Raw genomic sequence first — 19,442 nt, forward strand, 5'->3', positions numbered from 1 at the left:
CTGCAGGACTCCTCTGCACAATTTGGGGGACGGTCCAGGTGACCTGAAAGGGAAGACTTGCCGTGCTGCCGAAGGATCGGAAAGTACTATGCTCTGCTAGTACCCGCTGTCAGTCCCAGGTGGGGAAACCTCTGGCTGCGGGTGTGGGGAGGGTGTGTTTTTCTTGAGAGAGCCCATCTGATACCATTAGGAGTTTTCTTTATTAGAAAACTAAATGGCTCCATCTTAGTAGCAGGGTTTTGTAAGGCCCACTGTGAGGACAGTATAGAGCCAGTGAGGATCCCATTTATTTTAATATCGGCATTTTCTTCTGCTGAGAGCTAAGCTTTCAGTGAGAAGCACAGCTCCTGATGAAAATAACCCCGTTTCCCTTTATTCAAAACATTCTGTCAGGACACCATGGAATTTCTGTAGGTTAAAGCCTAGGGTTTCTGTCGCAGCCAAAACTATTGTGGAGTTCTCCTCCCTTGGAAAACCTGGCTTGAACAGTATTAATCTTAATTTCTAGTCCTTCCATTCTAGAGTGTCTTCTTAAACACAGGCGAGAGAAGCTCTAAATCCACTTTGCTAGGAAATATTGAGGGCCAAGGACGGTGTGTGTGTGTGTGTGTGTGAGGTGTGTGGCGTTTGCCTGATGACAGGTGGAACTGGCATATTGTCTGTACACACGCTTGTGTATGTCTCTGAGGTGATGTCAGGAAATGAGGACAGGGTTCCTTAGAATGAAGTGCTTTTTTTGTTAATGGAAAGTTTGCCTGAAAATCGTGGGGCAGCACCCAAATCCCATGCGGTGTGGAAGGCCTCCACCCTCTGTTGCTCTGTGAGACACGCCTGCTCTGCCTTGAGTTGCTTAAGAATCCTCCTTTGGCTCCAACCAGCCCCTGTCATGTGGTCAGCACCTCCCCAGCTTGACTTAAGGTTTATTTTTTCTCTCTGAAGGTGAAGAATCTGGAGGGAAATCTGTGTGGCTGAGGAGGGTAAAAATAGAGCATGTATGTCCAGGACTTGGTCGGAAGACTAGTCTCTTGCTCAAAGTGACAGCCTCTGCTGGTGCTGTGAGAATTTAAGCAGCAGTGATGTCCTGACTTCGGGCTGAGGCTCCTTTTGGGGTTGGGGGTTGCGGACAGCTGGCAGGGCATCTGGCTCCGCATTTTGCATCTGCCAGTGGTCACACAGGCTAAGCAGCTTTGGTCTTCAGCTGCGTTTGGAAGGGCCAGAGGACGTTTTCCCTGCCTTGACAGAGAGGGCAGTATGGGAATTTTTGTAGCAGGAGTTGGTGGCACTCCGTCTGGTGGATGAAACAAAGGGCTGTTTCTCCATTGGAGTCTGTGCCAAATGAAACTGCTTGTGGCTCTTGGCACAAACTGTTTCTCTCTAGATCAGCTGTTGCTTATCCAGAGTCAGTGCCAGTTTGAGTAGGAGGAAGGGGGGTGCAGGAAGGGGGGAATGAGAACAGAGGAGGGTAGGAATTTTCCTGGAGGGCCATGAGGGGCGGGGATGCAGTCCCTGGATTGCTTTCCCGACCACTGCTTCCCTTTCCTTTTCATTCTGTCCTTCAGCCTTATCTTATGGAGGTTAAAAAGTGAGGGGACAGTTGCTAGGTGAGCTGACAATTCCCGGCCTTACTCCTGGGGCTGGTTTTATTATAATGCAGCCACATGGGGAGTCGGACAGTGTGATCTGAGATGGACATAGGAAAAAGCCTGTTCTGACTGAGCAGAACTCCAAATATGCTATCACAGCAGGTGCTTAGTGTTCAGACTTCAAAATCGCACTTAAAATTTAGGTGTGACTTAGTAGTTTACCAGTAATTCACACACACACACACGTACACGTGCCCGAAGCCCTAGAGCTCACTACTGACCCTGCTATTTAGTCTCTTCCTCGTTTTGTCCCATCACCCTCCTTTTCCTACAGGTTTAACGAGTAGCAACCTCGCCCCTGTTGGTACCTTCAGCCTCTCTGCCTGCCCACTGCACGTACCTAATGCTGTGAAGGTTTGTGAAGGAGGCGGCAAGGAGGAGAGCTTGCATGATTTCTTTCTGAATGTCAGAAGGCAGCTGTCCACGCCGCGGGGAGCCTGCATCCCCACCTCCCATTTCCCCCTCTTCTGTGTGATTCTTTTGTTCTTTTATTCATTCTCATTCAGTCATGACATAAATTTGAACACACTCCTAATTATGGGCCAGGTACTGGGCTTAGTTGGTGAACAAGTCATATGGTCTCTGTTTCCTTGGAACTTATAATCATGCAGGGAAGACAAATATGACATGAAACAAGTATGTATTTTGTTCTCTCAGTCACTAAGTAAATAAAGCTCCTCCCGACTCCCGTGCTGCCACACAAGGGAGAAGGTAACCTGTGCTGGCCCAGAGCTCCAGAGGGAGGTCACAATTACTCTGAAATGTGTGCTGCTTTGTCCCTGGCCCTCGTTAATGGAAGAGGTCGCAGAAAGAGCCTTGGCTGGGGCGGGGCGTTGGGGTAGTGGAGTCTGAGGGGAAGGTCTGAGCCCCACTCGGTCTGTGCCTCAGTTTCCCCATTGTCAAACAGCAATTCTGTTACATTCCTTACCCCTCCAGGTGCTTGTGAGCACCAATAAGTTTAATGTGAAAGCACTTTAAGAAACACGGAGCTCCACGGAATGCTGACTCTCTTTATTAGTTTCAGGTGTACAAAACAATGTACTAGTTAGACGTTTACCCCCCTCACAGTGATAACCCTGCTCCTCCAATCTACTACCCCTCTGACGTCATGTATAGCCGTTCCAATTCCATGGACTCTATTCCCTATGCTGTACTCCACATCCTGTGACTATATGTGTATTAAATTGTAGTTGACATTCATGTCTTATTAGGAAGACCACTTCATGGACGGTGTAGATGCCTGACCACTGCACTGGACACCTGAAGCTGAAGCTGAAGAATACTGAATGTTGACTATCTGCGATAGGTGGTTTGCGAGAGTGTGACCAGGCACTGCCTTCAGCTGTCCCGGCTCTGAAAAGTCTCTTGTCCACTTCTGAGCTGACAGCACGTTCTTCTTCTGAGCTTCTGTAACATTTCAGGCACCAGTTATTTAGCAGGAAGTCTTTGGTGGTCTTGAACTTTTATCAAACTTTCCATGCGTTTTTCCTCTAACATGTAAGCTTCTGGAGGCCAGAGACTGTGTCTTGTTTCCTTTTGCACACTCCCGCTTTACCTAGTGCAGTTCCTCAGGTGTGTTTTTCCCTGAAACCAGGATCTCCCCCACCCATCTTTGGGCACGCTGCCACCTTTGTCAGGAACATCCTCTCCCCACTGTGGGGCGATCGCCTCCTCTCTCTAAGATTGAGCGCAAGCATCCCCGCCTCCAGGAAGCTCTCCTGCCCTTTGCCGTGCTCCCGTCCATCCTTTCCACCATATTTAGTACACCGGCTTAGAATGACCTGTTTATGTCCCACACTGGCCTGTGAGCTCCTTGAGGGTACAGATGGTGTCTTACTCTCTTTCTGTCTTCCTCAGAGCCAAGCACACCCCCTGCCTGGGCCCTCCGTGAGTATTAGAGTACACGAATGCCCGGCTCAATGTGGACACTCCTCTGGGGACAAGTAATAGAATGGCTCTGGCACTAGCGAGCTTAAAGGAGATTTTATTATAGGACACGGGGTGGGGCTCAGAACCCAAAGCAGGTGGGGCTGGATTCTGGGACAGCGCTGGAGAGACGCTGGACCCTCTTATCTTCCCTTTGCCCTACTCTGTGGTCTGCCTAGTTCTCTCTCTCTCTCTCTCACTGCAGTCTGGATTGCTCTGGAGAAAGATGCCTCCTCCCTAAGATCCTAAGCTTATGTGGTACAGGTCCAGCTACTGGGGATAGTCTCTTGACCCCAATTCTTGAATCTGGGGCCCAGAGGCTGTGGTGCAGTGTGGGTCTGGTGCTGCCCACGGCCCCGTCATCTGTAGCCATGGAGACGGAGGGCTCGGACAGCAGGCACATGGCTACCCGGAGCGTCCCTTGTGTCCATGGCAGTGTCGAGTGATGAGGGAGGGACATTGTCACAGGGCCCACTGTGACCTGGGAGGACACCCTCAGAAGCTTTCCACTCCGTCCGTTCCCTGGATGGATATGTGCCCTGCAAAGGTGCAGGAGGGGCAACGGGCGCCTTCTGCCTGGAACTAAGTATGAGTAGCTTTTTCTTCACCACTGGTTTCTGGTTTCTGCCAACCAGTGAGCCCTTTCAGATGGGGGCGAGGGCAGAGTGGGAATACCCTGCGGGCAGCTTCGGTAAACCGCGTCTCACATAGCCAGGTGTTTCCTTTGTGAACATTTCATATCGAGTCTAGTTTCTTCTGGAAGTCTATGGAAAGTTGGCTTTGCCCAGCTCCTTCCCCGACCTGGGTGGAGTGGGCTGTGGACAGTGGTTGGCAGCAGCTATGTTTACTTGCTTCTGTTGCTTGGGAGGGTGTGTGGTTCCCTCAGCGAGCCCAACGTCTGGGTCTCTAGCCTGAGTTAGGCTCCAGCCAGGCCTGGCGGCAGTTGGATGAACCTGGATAAAGTTGCTCAGGGTGGGCAGCGGCTAAGGCCGGCTGGTTTCATGATCACAGGCTGGCACACCTTGGCCTGAGGAATGTCCCAGCTGGAGGGAGGCTTGCTGGTCCACTCCCCAGTACACAGATAAGAAACGGGAGCTTCCGGGTGGCAGAGGGGGTTATATCAGGTCGCGGGGGGTGGCGGGACAGCCCCTAGAACCCAGGTGCCCTCACTCCCCGTCTAGACTGTACTTCACAAACTACTCCCTCATCCCGTCACACTGCCCTGCTGTCCTCTGAGCCTTCGAATCCCATCATGTCCAGATGTCGCCCAGTCGGCTTTCTGGCTGGATAACTTGGCCCCATGTCTTCATCTGTAAAATGGGAGGGACGATAGTAACAATAGTCACCTCACAGAATTGCAAGGAGGATTAAATGCAGGAAGAGACACAGCCCTTTGATCTGGCACAGAACAAGCAAGCGCTCAGCGACCATTAAGTGTTACTGTGTCACATATAAAACAGTTAAAGCGTGTGTTCTCCTTCGAGAGGGGGCATTGTGACCGACCGTCTCACTAAAAACTCACCTCTTCCAGGACGTTTCTTCCTGAGAAGAGGACTTGAGATGAGAGGCCCATAGTAGGTTCCTTAAGTCCTGCATTTGAACTGGCTTCCTCAGCCTGAATGTGCATAGGCGTCCCCTGGGGCCCTTGTTAACATGCAGGTTCTGACTTCGTAGCTCTGGGGTGGGGCCCGGGGTTCTGCACCATCACATGCTCCCTGATGGTCCCAATGCTGCCGGTCCTTGGGGACCAGGCTGAGCAGCCAGGACCCGGGGAATGTAGACTTCACCCAGTACAAGGTTCAAATCTGATTGCTAAAGAAAGAAATATGCCACCGAGAATGCCACCTGCCTGGGCCAGTTTCTCATCTTTAGATGATTAGTCTGAGTTCATTTCTAGGCAGTGGTAGGGATATTGCTTAAAGTTTATAAAGCCCTTCATCAAAACCTGAATATAATCTCAGTACTGACACGCTCATTGTTGTTCTCTACGAATTGTTCTCTCTCCCTGCTGGGTCACTGGAAGTGGTTTCACTATCAGCCTTATCACAAGTCAGCTCATTACCAAGGACAGCTTGGTGGCAGCTAACCAACCGTAATCACCCTCCCCTTCTTTCTAACTAACAGGACCTCAATTTTATTTGAGGTAGGAATGTGTTAATAAAACTTTATTTTCCAGCCTGTTGTGCAAAGAGGGATGGACGATAAGATGGAAGGCAAAGTCATTAGGTAGGACTTCTAGAAAAAGGTTTTACTTAAAGAGAATTTACTCAGCTGTCAGATAAGCTTACCTCTTACTTCCCGCCTGGAACACATACATAATGACTGGAACTCCAGCAGCCATCTCGGAACATGAGGCAACCACAAGGGTGGAAACCACATAATAAGGATGGTGGGCGAAAAAAAGCAAAAAACAAAAAACAGCTGTGGCACACTGATGGTGTCACAGCTCTTCCCTGCTTAAATCTGGACTTCCTTTACATTAAAAACAACAAACAAACGCCAAGTTGTTTCAGCCACTATTTTGGTTTCTTGTTACGTGAAGATTGATGAACCCAGTGCTAACCGATGCTCGTAGAGCAGGTACAGTTTAGTAGAGCAGGCACAGGTTTAAATCTGTGTCTACAGCTATCATGTAGGGGCAAGGGAGTGGATTGAGAGTCAGAAGGCTGGGGTTCTGAGCTCAGCTCTGTCTTTTCATAGCTATGAGGCTTATCCATCTCATAGCTGAGCCTCAGTCCCCCCGCCTGTAAAATGGGGATGATGGATGAAAGAGACCAGCACAAAGCTAGAGTGCAGAACTTACTATCCTGGTGTCGGTGCTGGTGGTGGTGGTGGGGAACCTCAGGATGAAGTAGGAGGACGCAAAGACCAGCCAGTAGCAGTGACCAGTGCTGATGTGAGCAGGGAGGGGACGTGCAGGGACAAAGCTTAGGTACAGTGCTTCCACTGGGGTGCCTACCTTCGTGTGCCGAGGGCAGCAGAGCACCACTGCCTCTGTCGTAACCAAAAGGGGTTGGACTAAGTGCTTCTGTTTTCATTACTCTTCTGTGAGTGTGGTTTTGTTTGGAGAGTGGAGCAGCACAAGTAGCTTTTAGCTGGGTCTTGAGAACCTGTCCCTGTGTCTTCCTTCCACCAGCTCATGAGCTCTAAGCTGGGGCCTGGGAGGTGGTAACATCTCAACCATCCCCATGGCTTTGCTGCTGAAACCCAAATGACTGTACCCCAGCTACATTCGGATGGGCTGAGTGGTTAATGATTAGTGTTTACTCTGTCTTACTGATCAGCCACAGCAGAATAGTCCACACCTCGCCTGTTTGAATCAGACTCTTTGGCTTCAGTTTTCTCAGAACCATCCTCCAAACCTGGAGCCATCTCTCTTTGTCCGTCCCTTTGTCTCTACCCCAATTAATTACGGTCAGCACTAGCACTGCTTCCACTCGGGCAGAGCCAGTTGGTGCCCGGAGGGCAAAACCCACGTCTTCACAATGAACCGAAACTCTCCAGAGGCACGGAGGGGGTGGGCAGAGACCTGAAATAGCACCGCTCACTGGGAACCTCTCAAAAACTGGCCCTGTGGGGCTCCATTTTTCTGACCAGCTGGTAGGTGGTCTGAAATATGCCTGCATTTCCTCACTGTGGCCCATTCTTAGATTTTTCAACTTGATATTGAAATAAGGGTTTTCTGAGTAGATGTGCTGCACTCAGGGAAGTGTTCTCCTTTGGTGAGACTAAAGGCATCCAGCACTGTATGGACTTTCAATTCTTCCTTTAAAAAAATTGTAACTAAAGTTTTTAATGGGAAAGGGGTATGTGTATGTGGGACGACAAGGTAACCAGGACACGAGGGCATGCAACGAAGAGTGACCCCCACACACACTGCACCCCAAGGGCCCTTCCTTCCTCAGCAGCACTTCTGTTAGTCTGTACACGAGCATGGTGTTGCGTGTACTTTTCTGGGAAGATGAAGGGGCAGCATAGGTGTTTATCCTGCCCGCTTCGGGGCTATTGGAACCAAGTCAGTGAGAGAATTGAGGAGAACCCAAGATAGTTAAATTGCAGCAGGGGGCTTTTGTTGCCACAGCTGGATGGGTGTTGAGCAGTGGGGTGAGGCTGAGGCTGGTGCAGGTGGCAGTATGCATTTTAAAGCTGGCTTAGAAAAGCGGCCCCGCCACACCAACGAGGTGGCACATAGTGTGAATAAAGCCAGCCTCCTGCCAGATGATATTTTTGCTGTCTTCACCCCAGGGCTTTGTTGAGCCAGCACACTGGAGCTTTTGTGAGGTGGCCAAAGGCTTCAGGGTGACCCAGGTGCCAGGCAAACAGGCTCAGAAGCCCTCTTGCACACACACTGCCCCAGGTGGCACAGCTGGCCAGGCCCACAGGGATGCTGGGACCAAGGCCTTTACCCTGATCCAGTCCACGGGTGGAACTTGTGGAGATAATAAGCTCAACCATTGTGTGAAATATTTTTACCTGTGTAGCTGAAAAGATGGGCTTGCCCTCTTCTGGATGTGAGGTGGGGGCTCTGAAATCACAGGCCTTGTAAAGACGTAGCCTCTCATGGACCTGTGAGACCCCACTGGATACCGTGTCAGTGACAACAGACCCAGTTTTTTTCCCCCGCCTTCCACCATTTTGTCAGTTGTTTTTTATTAAAGAAACAACAACAGCAGTGATATCACCATGCAGGAACCACGGAACCTCAGAGATCATATGAGATGCAGTCTCGATCCCATCATGAAGGACAAGAGAAATCGGCATCTGGAATTCCAGCTCGGTGTAGCGTGCATCCTAACTGGTGGTCAAGCCGGGAGGAAGAATCAGTTCAGTTGTACTCATCATGGTTTACTCTTCCTGTCTCTTCTGCAAACAGATTCATTCGTTCATCTAACAAGCGCTCTTTGCCATAACCTGGGGTGTTGCCCCGTGAAAATATTAGACGATCATGGCTTCCAATTATGAAATAAGGAGAGCATTTTTTGATTAATGGCACCTAAAAGCAGACACCTCCCCCCTTTCTTTTCTTTTTTCTTTTTTTTTCTTTTTAGCAAAAGTAGCATTTAGGAAGGGATCGGCGGCCTGCCCACGGTTGTGTCAGATGGTCTTCCTCTCTGGCATTAGGCAACATGCTGTTCTCTTCCTGCCTTCGCTGCACCTCTAGGTGGGCCCCAGGCCGTGCAGGCGCCTCCTTGACATTATTTCCCTTGCAGGAAGTCGTAAATATTGGCTGGCTGTCTCATGGTTGTGGGAGGTCGCCACTGGTGGGAGACTCAGCCCGCTCAGAGACAGGCCGTGCGTAGAGGGGAGGGAGGAACTGGGTGAAGCAAACAGCCTCTCCAGACCTGGAGGCTGCGTGAGATTTGGGTCTCTTTCCTGATCTGTGGTTCTTAGTGTTAGAAGATGATGTTATCACTCAAATTGGGCAACTGGGATAATTGGATGGAAGCAGAGAAAGTGTGAACTCCAGAAAGTGGAGGCCCAGCAGGGAGATTCAGAACAATGCTTTAGAGTCAGACAGACCTGGGTTTGGAAGCCACAGGCGTTGTAAAGATGAAATAAAATCGTGCATGAAAATGGCGTAGCACAGTGCCAGGTATGTAGTGTTTAATATTTGGGAGCTGTGAGTGGTGGTATTGACGGGAATCCAATACCCAGAGCCAGAGCTAGAACTCGGGGGTACCACACGTCAGGTACAGGGGACAACCATTTGTTCATACTATGGAGTTTCTTTTGTGTGCACGAGCACTCTGGCTCCTCAGAGCTCTGCGGAGGACTCTCTTGGACTGATTTCAGGGACGCTTAGGTGCCCAGTCCCAAAGGCCCTTGTCAGCCCCGGCTGTCGCTGAGGTGATCACTCCAGCACAGCCACAGCACAGCCCCCTCGCAGGGCTCCAGGGCCACACACCACAGGGACCTGCTCCGGGACCCCTGAGCGGGAGGACGTGGCTGGGAGTGGGCCACACTGGCTCGAGGGTGGCCCACGGGAGATGGGGATTTGGTCGGAAGGACAGTGGGGGCCACTGCAGACATCAAGCAGGAGAGTGGTGTGATCACGTCTGTGTTTGGATAGAGGACTCTGGCTGCAGGATTGGACTCGTGAAAGCACAGGCAAGGAGAGCGACCATGACTGCAATCATCCAGGCAGGAGAAGAGGGCACTCACGAAAGAGCCCGGGAATAGCTTCAAGAACTAATTGGCAGGTATTCATGATCAGCTGGACGTGGAAAGGAGAAGGTGACTTCTAGATAATGCCATTCCCTGGAAAGGGGAGTAAGAGAGGAAGAATAGGACGGAGCGGAGGGGTAGGGGTTTGAAATATGGAAACAATCGTCTAGGTCGTACTGTTTGAAGTGTCTGTGAGACATACTTGTGAAGCGTAAGAGCTCACATTTAGGAAGGTAGGCCATCCTAAATGTTAAGCACTTTACACAGTGTTTTATTTCATCCTAACAGACCTATAAAATAGGTGCCATTATTCGCATTTTACAGATGAGGAAGTTGAGGCACAGGGAGATGAAATAGCTTGACCAGAGTTACCGATGGGAAGGAGTGGTGCGACAAGGTGACCCCAGGGCGTGTGGGCTCAGCACCACGTGCTCTTAACGCCTGTCCTCCATGGTCACTCTTGGACACATGGTCAGGAGCTCAGGGTAGACCTGCGCTGCAGCTGTAACTATGGAGTCATCGGAGGCCAGGAGCGCTCTTAGTGGAGGGACGGCCAGGAAGGGTTTCCGCCTCCCCTGTGTCCATTGGATTAACAATCAGGGGTCAGTAACCACCTCACTGAAGCGCCCTCAGACTTGGGGTGGACAAGACAACAGGCGGCATCTTAAACATCACGGCTCAAGCCCCTCCAGGTGCTCTGTTCACAGGAAGGGGGAGGCAGGACGAAGTCATCTGGTTGACCACAGCTTTCGGAGAAGATCCCACAGAGACCCAAGGGAGAGGGCAGGTCCCTGTGCCACCAGACCTCCAGGAGGCCAACCCAAGGCAGGGAGGGGTAGCATGCATGCGAGTCAGGCTTGCAGGGGGTCTGAAGGAGGGGAATCCAAACTGTTCTCCAAGAGACTGCCCCAGCAGATGTTGCCTACAGCTTACTCTTTTCCTGAGGATTAAGTTTAGTACTTTAAAGAATCACATAAACCCAAATCTTAGAAAGCGGATGCCCTCTAGGACAACAGAGGGCATCTAATTCAATGCCCTCACTTTCCAGAAGAGGACATCGAGGCCCAGAGAAATTACGTAACTTGGCCAAAATTGTGCAGGTAGCATGGCAGGGCCACCACTTCTGTCGTAGGACGGTGTAACAGACCTGAGGGTGGACACGGCAGGTGCTTCCACCTACTGAGAATGTGGAGCCATGACCTTCGTTGACTTTGGAAAGGGCTCCCGGTTAGGATGGTGGCCAGTTTCCTTCCTTCCTTGCAAGGCAGAGCCTGTTGGGGGTTCTCCCAAAGCGTTCCTCTCTAGCCCTTTCACTCCCCTGAATAACTGCAGCCACGTTCTGCAGATTAGATTTATTAAGTCACAGAGCTCTGGAGATTGTCCTGGCGGGACTTGCCGAAAGCTTACGGGAGAGGGCAGAATTGGGGAGCAAGAAGCTCTTAGGCTGAACTCTGAAATCCTCTCTGTAAACCACCGGCCCTCTTTGCTGTGGCCAGTCCTGTCCCAGTGTCCCTCAGCCTGCACAGGCGACAGCGTGTGCTATGCTGCAGGATGCTGACGTCCCACGGGGGCTGTGCTGCTCTGCTCAGCAAAAAAATCAGCAGTGCATGTGGTCACTCTGCTTTTCCGAGGCTGGACATCCCCAGGCAAAGGAAAAGCAGTTCCCTTTGGATTGTCCTCCCACACCCTTGCTGCCCAGAGTGTGATTCCTAGACCAGCCAGTGGCATCAGCATGCCCTGGGGGCTAATGAGAAATGCAGACTCTCAGTCCCCACCCAGACCTACTGTGTCAGCACCTGTACTTGATAAGGCTGCTGCGTGATTCCTGGGGATGGTGCAGGAGGGCCGTGCTGGGCTGGGGTCCTCTTTCCCAGAGACACCCTCCTATGTTGCGGGACCCCAGATATGTTATCCAGCAATTTCACCCACCTAAAGTGCAGCGGCAAGCACTGCTTACTCCCCTCACTCCCATTCCCTGCCCCAAACCTTCAGAAAGACAAATGAGGATCAGAGGTTAAACAATAAAGCTCTTTGCTTTACAGGACAAATAGGCTTCTCAAGAAAGGAGACGGCGTCAGTACTCAAACAGCAGGGTAGTCTGAGGCGCTTGCTTCCGGGCAGTGACACCCCAAAGCCCCCCAAGGCACTGCTGCCATAGAAGGCTGTCTGATATCTGATATCACCCAGATGACTCTGAGTGACTTATCCAGTTAATTCACATTCATCATTCCTAGATCATTAAAGGACAGACAGTCGGGCAATACAGTTTAGATATTCTTAAAAAAATGTTTGGAAGAAAAAAAGTGCTAGCACCAAAACGTTATCTAGAAAGTTAATTTGTGTGCGACAGGCCTTCCTTCCCCCAATAATACCAGATACATGAGGTTGTCCTGTGTCTCCCTCCACAGCTCTTACGATTTTACTGATGAGCTGACCTACCCCTGCCCCCAACCCCTTTCCCCAGCCAAACTAAGTATTTTTGGGGGTTCCTGCTGGTGGTGGATAAAACACACAGGAGGAGGCAAGGAAATGGTTTTTTTTTTTAGACTTTTTTTTTGGTTTGTTTTTAAAGAAACTGCATACATCATCGGAGACAAACAATAATTTAAATACCATGCAGTTCCTGTATGTACAAAACTTCGGCCATAGAGATCCAGTTTCATTTGTCGTCTATTTACATTGTCTTCCTCATACAGCCGCCATCTGTTCAATTAGAACACGGGAGAGCTCCTATACAAAGACAAACTATGTACAGACACCCGGGAAGCAACTGGAAAAAGCAACCGGTTTGGGGATGAACAGACAAATGGGAAGAAAAAGTCATTCAAGGTGACCTTTGCACGCTGGCTGCACACAGGAAGAGCCGGAAACTCCATTCATCGAAGCACACACCACAAAGTTCATTCGGCAACTATAAATACACGTTCATAAGCAGGAGAAAAACTCAGGTTTTCACCACATCTACTGTCACGTCGTTTGGTTTCTCTAATCTGACATAAAGGCTAAAGTTTTTAAAGTTCTCCAGAGCTTTGAGGGCCTTTGGGAGGGGCACAGCGAGTGATTTCACACAGGGCGATGGACGGTAGTCTCTTCTGTCAGGGATGCAGTGGGGAGGTCGGGGCAATGTCTCATTTTGAGTGGGAAATGCTTTGATCTGAGAAATCTCACCATTTTCCTGTCATGCTAATCCAAATGACAAAGGGCTCAACTGGGAATTTATACACACAAAATGAACCTTGACTCGAACACTGCAACTTTTTCAGAAAAGGGACACATTCTAAACCAGCTAGCCCATCTCTCTCTCTCTCTCTCTCTCTCTCTCTCTCTCTCTCTCTCTCTCTCTCTTTCTCGCTCTCGCTCTTTTTGTTTCCTTAAATTGTCATCTTGGAAAATGACACATCTTTCAGTTGTCCTAACAACATAGTGAAAAAGAAATTGGGATAGATGTCTATAAAGACCTCAAGATTTCAAGGAAAGAGACAGCAGCGCGGCCGCCCTGTGGTCCACTGAGGTTGCTCAGCCACTTGCAATGGGCTTGAAATCGCCCACCTTCCTGGTGGGCGAGATTTCAGTGGCATGGAAGGTACACCCCTAACTCCTGCAAGGGAATTCTGGACAAAGGTGCGCTGCAGGAAGAGAAGTGGAAAATCTGTTCGATTTCTTCCATGCACAAAGTGGACTGCAATAATAGGGCACTTTGGGCAGAAAACCGGGACCGCTGGCTGGCTGGCTGGCTGCAGGGACATTGATTTGGGCTTCACGTCCCCAGGAAATGTGAAAGGCCCAAGAACCAAGGCCAGCAGAGAAGCCACTAGTCCTGGTGGGAGGAGTCCAAGTCATGTAATGAGTTCTTTTAGGACTCGCTCCTGGGCCAGGGGAAGGCCCGACCATCCTGCCAGGGCTCCGCAAGCTGCCTGAAACACAGCTGCGAGTTAGGGGAAGCTCAGATGCAACTCCTGGCAAGGCTGGCCCCTCCACCTGGAACATATGCTCACCAGAGCGAAGTTCAACGAAAGAGCCCTACATCTTTCGTCATACCGTTTGCACATTCAAATGTCAGTAAGCCTTTCGGGAAGACCGTGTTTACAGCCACACTATAATCCTGACCACATTTTCCCTGAACAACACCTCTACCCATGGCAGTAACTATTCAGAGTCAACATTCAAAGAAAAAAGGATCTGGTGACGGCACCCTGGGGCCCGGCAGTGGCGTGCTCGCTCCAGGTGGTGCGAGGAAAGCACTTTGCTACGGCTGGTGGGCACGGCCTGAAGAACTGCCCTGAGCTCCCCCCACAATATGCACAGCTCCCGGGTTAATGCTGGCCGCAGGGGCCAATAAAGCCTGCGGAAGAGTAAATGGCCTCACCAATGGGTGTGTCTCCCAAGAGTAACTTGCTTCCCACACAGGTCAGGGTGGGGACTAGGAAATTTTTTTGCGACGGCCAAGCTGGCATCTTTGTCACTCCTGGGCCTGTGTGGTGGAGAGCGCACCATCACCTAGAAAGACTATGGAAATTCTGAGACCACTAAGAAGGCCTGGCAGAGAGCTCTGTGAGGAGGGCCCTACAAGGACGGTCAGGGAAGAAAACAAGAGGCGGCAGTGGGCCTCGCGGAGATCGTTGCCAGGATTTGGGACTTGTCCTTGTCACTGCACACACTGCTACCCTCGGTGGCCCTCTTCCAAAAGAGCGCTGCTTTCCTGTGGTCCCATGTGAGGAGGACAGTTAGAGATACATGTCCAGTCACCCTCACCAGCATCATGAGGGCACGGAAAGGTTCTCTCTGTATAAACAGGAGCGGGCAAGTACAGCACGAGGCAGGCATGGCTGGTGTTTGCACAATTCTGCCATCTGCCAAACCCTGGGGATTTTCCTTAGAAACTCTTCAGTGCAAAGAAAGGAGACTTGAAGGCCATCAAGCGGCTCCAGAGCCCTGGTGCCTCAGTGACGGGAGGACCAGTCTTTCAGGCCTGGCTTCTGGCCCGCATGCATTGGTCCTAGACTCAGAGGCCATGGACTTCCAAGCCATCTAGTCACGGGCCCTGGGACACGCAGAGAAAATAAAGACCATCAGCCAAGCAGAGTTTCTTACCCCAGCCTTTATGCCCTCAACATGGTCCTTATGCTCATACGCATACCGCAGGCTACCTTAGCTATGGCTATTTGTTACCTGGGCATAAGGTTACCTGTGACATTTGGCTTTTTAATACAATGGGTCAATTCATTTGAACTGAGCAGATGACAACTTTCCCCTTCTAAACCAGAGCTTCCTGGAAGGCAGCTCAGCTCAGTCGGAGGGGGCAGGATGGGAGCTCAGTGCCAGCCTTTCACGCCTGAGGCACACACTCTTAGGACCAACAGTCAACCGCAGACTCCCCCAGACAAAGGGCTTTTCCCTTTTGTTCATTGCATGGAGGGTGGCTGGAGGGGGAGAAAGGACAGGGCTACTGAAACAGTGATCCTTCTCAGCGCTGTCCCCCTGTGGGGCCCCAGACCAGATGCCATGCCTGGAGCCAGTATGCTTGGCCAAGTCTAGAAGTCAGATCATTTGCTTTGCACAGTCCTTCCCAGGCCAAACCCACCTCCTCAGCTTTCTTTGGACTTAGATGACAGACACTTTCACGGAAGAGGTTCACCGGAGCCTAAATGAATGTGGTGCCTGCGGGCCTGGCCAGAGAGGACCCGGGCCACTCCAAGTGCTGGAAAGTCTTCTGTGAGGCTCTGCCTGGGACGGGTACAGCTTGGGATCAGCGGTGATGCCAAGCGGCTCTGACCACGGAGCAGTCACCATCGCGTTTTCGCAAATAGAATCCTGATTGTATTTCCTTTTATTTTTCTTCTTCTTCTTCTTGTTAAAAAAGGCAGTTCAGAAGATTTACATTGTAATGGGGAAGTGAATAAATACCAGCACTTATGGTTCTGATAAATTTATGTTTTGAAGACAGCATAGCACTCAAGAGGAATTCGACTGTTAAGGTCGGTGAAACCTAGGAAAACAAATAATTAAATCAAGACAAGAGGCTGTCACGGTGTCACGTTCCACAGTCTAAGCTTTCCCTCCTCAGAGCCCTTGTTCCTGACAGGGAGAGGGAGGAGCAGAAACACATCCCCACAGAACCACTCAAGTACCCGAGGCCAGCCGGATTCCCCTTTACTTCTGGAAGAGTACTTTGATGTGAGGCTCCTTCGGACCAAATGGGACGGCCCAGGTGGCCCGCAGCCTGGACTCAGCAGCGAGGTGGTGAACCCAACCTTGTGTCAACAAGTCCAGGCACCATTTCTCTAACTGTGCATCAAAGGAGAGTGTCCTAAAAATTGTCAATGGCTCTGTCACTGAGTAGCCATGTGACTTTACATAAAGCCCCATACATCGCTTCGTGCTTCGGTTTCCCCAAATACCATCACTACAGACTGGGAGAATGACATGGAATCACAGAAGCACCTCAGAAGCACCATGTGGATTTGGTGTCTGTCCCAGGTTTGGCCTCTGCTGACTGGCAATGATCTTTTCTCCTCAGCTTAAGCTTTCATAAAAACCCACTTTGGGCTCGGTCGTGGTCTGGCACTTAGATCTGGAGTTTGAGTGAGTTAAAAAGTAGGCTTTCAGAAAGTGGCTTTTAGCCTGAACCTTTACTGCCCCTTCCTCCGGTTTCAGTAACCATAGTGGAACTTGACGCTAACCTTTCTTTTATCTTCTTCACTGTATGCACCACACCACTTGTGATCCAGAAGCAGATAGGATAGTTTAGTGTGCAAGTAAGTATTACAGTTGGAGGAAAAAAAAAAAACCACACAAAAACACAACTCAATACTAACCTTGTTAGATGTCTACTTAATTCATGAACTTCCATTTCAGTGCTTTTAAATTCATTGAGCTCCTTTCGAATGGCAGCCTGAAACGAAGAGAAGCCCATGAATATGCGGAGGAGGCAGATGGGGAGTTGTTGACTTTTTATTTTATTTCTAACAATCTATGTTTTTCTTTGATAAAAACCATACAAAATGAATTCTTTCATTGGGAGAAAAAACAATCACCTGAGACATCCTTTAGTCCCCGCTAAGACTCCCCCTACCCTTAAATCTAAATTGCAAACGCGCCCACGCGGGACAGTGCCCAGAGCCCCGTTTTGTTCCTCTCTTCACAGAGCTGTATCAGCGAGGCATGGAGAACGCATGCACACTCCTGGGCTTCCGAGTGCACATTGAAATGTCAGGCTCCCGTCTTCCTTAGGTAAACAATCTAAACTGGTCACAGGTCCAGCCATGAACTCCTGATGGATGGATACTCTGAGAGAAACGTGAATAGCCTCATCCTTACAGCTCTGCCCACCCATGCGATGTGGCTCTAGCCCACAGGGGAGGGCGGGGTAATCAGACTGCAAAGAGAGGTGAAGAAGGTCTGGAATAGAATGACTGGGGCTGGGAAAACACCCTTACTTCTTCCTCAGGGGCTGAAATTTTTAAACAGGTGCCCTTTGGCAGAACTCTTTCCAAGCTGGTATTTGCTTTGATGGGACTAACAAGACACCGAGAATTTGAGGATGGAAAAGTCATGTTTTGGGGGGGGTCAGTGTGGCTCCCTCAGGGAAGGAAAGCACATTCGTGTGGATCCGCTGGGTTATAAGCTTCTGGAAGGCACCGCTTCCTGCCTTCCATCCCCCGCAGCTTGTGAGGGACTGGATGGGTTCCCCCCAACAGCTTTCAGAACATGAGCATGGGCACGTCGAGATGTCCTGCACAGCCCCTGACATTTGCAGATACCCTTACCCTCATAAGCAAGCCCACTGCACTGAAAGTGGGAACAAAAGAGAACAGGGCCAAGGCACTCCTCTGCTGACATTTATGTACGTGACACAACTGCCTGGGGGACTGGTTCTCTCTGTCTTGTGCATCTCGGTGCCACTCCTGGAGAGGTTCACCACGAATTCCTGTACAGGGAAGAGATGACTGCTATGTTTAAGAGAAGGGCAGAGTTTTCCACTCATCAGGATCTGTGGGGTTGACCCACCATGTGGGAGGCCATGTCCGGGAGGTCTCTGCCTCTGGCCATGTCAGTTTCGCCCAAGTGCAGCAGCTTCCTGGCAATTCCTTGATCCAGGCAGAGTCTGGGCTGTAGCTGACCTCCTCCTGTATTGCTTGTAAAGGAGCCACTGGCTCCGGGAATGTGTGGGGCAAAGGCAGGACTCTTTAGGAGAAGGTCCCGGTGTATTCCACAGTCACTGTCACTTGCACATTGGACATCGTCATTATTTTAGACTATTTTTAAAAAAAGCCCTTTGCCCTCCAGTTCCTCATGCTGACTGGACTAGATTCACAAATGATTACCGAGCAGAGGTTCATTTTGATACATGGTTTAACGGACAGATAAGAATGACTTATCGTTTGCATCGCTGCATTTCTCATGAAACAGAAATCTCAACTTCAGACTATGTTTGTTCTTTGTTTTCAAAATCGGTGAGGTTTAGTGTAGCGAGGCCTGTTTTTCTATCCCTGTGATTTCCCATTAGGTTCCCATTGTCCTGTTTTTCCCACTAGATGACAAGCACTGCAAAGCACAGCCACTTTGTCCCCTTTGTTTTTGTGACTCCCCTGTTGGGTGCTGAGGACAGTACCCTGTACACGGAGGTCTGTGATAAGCATGGAGCCTCAGGCTTTTGAACTGTTCTGTGCCCCTATAATTCTAGTCTCTGGGCACAGCCTCCCACGCTGCCTCCCCACCCCCTGTAAAGCAGGCACGATATTCTGTGTCTGTCTTACACTTTCTCCAGAGCAGTGAAGAATCAATTCAGTGACCTCTGCAGGTTATCTGGAGCCCTGAGGAAAGGTGTTGGGGACACGGCCCTCTCAGCCTGCCCAGTGGTCACGGAACACTCCATTACCGAGACTGTGACCACAGCTTTGCTGTTGGTCTCAATGTAGGGTCCCAGGCAGCAAGAGAAGAATCCTGTAGAGGGACAAACCCAGGCGCAGGACCCACCACCCCACTCCTCGGCCCTCTGCTTACTTTGTCGGCAGCGGTGAGGCGGGTCCACGGCTTGTCGGCCCTGCGGTCATAGTCCTGAGCGTCGGCCACCTCCACGTAGTCACTGAAGCGGATGAGGATCTTTCTTTCCCGAAGTTCTTCCACTGTGGGCCTTTGGCTGAGCTGCAGGGAGGGAGAGAAGGACACAGTCAACCAGAGAACTTCGGCTCACTTGGTCCTTCTGTGAATATACAGGTGTGGAGAATGAGGTCCCAAGAGGGAGGTGATGCATGAAACAGGACTGGAGGGAGGCGCAGGGCCCAGGCGGGGACCTGGGGCGCTGGGCTCCCACACCGGGGACTTGTCCAGGATGGTTTTCATTCCTCGAGCGAGAGGCTTTCATTCCTTGAGCCTCCTCCAGGCCTATCCAGATGGACGGCTAGGCTGGGTCTTTCTTAATAACACTGCAGTGTGTCAGTCTTCACAAGCAGCTGGTCTATTTGTGTCTGTTGTGGATTTCCCCACATCTGTCCTACCTCTCCCATCAGCTGACAGGAATCTTCCACAAAGATTTTCTGTTATTTTAGATCTGTGAGTCCACATCTGTGTGCCAAATTTAGTGCTGTCTGCAAGATAGGTTTGTAAATCATTTTGTATACGTGTGTTTTAGACACAGAGAAGTGTATGTGCAAACTTTGGGATATGCAGGAATGGGAACATGTTTATTTATGAGGTCAGGGGAGAGAC

The 19,442-nt window shown here is 50.4% G+C and overlaps 1 protein-coding gene across 7 annotated transcripts in view; it reads right to left on the reverse strand.

Annotated features, from left to right (window-relative positions):
- Positions 1-14,812: 14,812 nt before the first annotated feature.
- Positions 14,813-19,442, reverse strand: part of PHACTR1 (phosphatase and actin regulator 1) — a 502,857-nt gene continuing 498,227 nt past the window's right edge. For all 7 annotated transcript variants that reach the window (XM_033114676.1, XM_033114677.1, XM_033114674.1 and 4 more), the window contains 3 exons: positions 18,738-18,878; positions 16,550-16,626; positions 14,813-15,720 (listed from right to left, as the gene is read on the reverse strand). In XM_033114676.1, coding sequence (XP_032970567.1) covers positions 15,705-15,720; positions 16,550-16,626; positions 18,738-18,878 — 234 coding nt within the window. In that variant the 3' untranslated portion in view covers positions 14,813-15,704. The remainder of the gene's footprint in view (positions 15,721-16,549; positions 16,627-18,737; positions 18,879-19,442) is intronic.

The sequence above is a fragment of the Rhinolophus ferrumequinum genome, chromosome 9, assembly GCF_004115265.2.
Source record: "Rhinolophus ferrumequinum isolate MPI-CBG mRhiFer1 chromosome 9, mRhiFer1_v1.p, whole genome shotgun sequence".
Lineage (NCBI taxonomy): Eukaryota > Metazoa > Chordata > Mammalia > Chiroptera > Rhinolophidae > Rhinolophus > Rhinolophus ferrumequinum.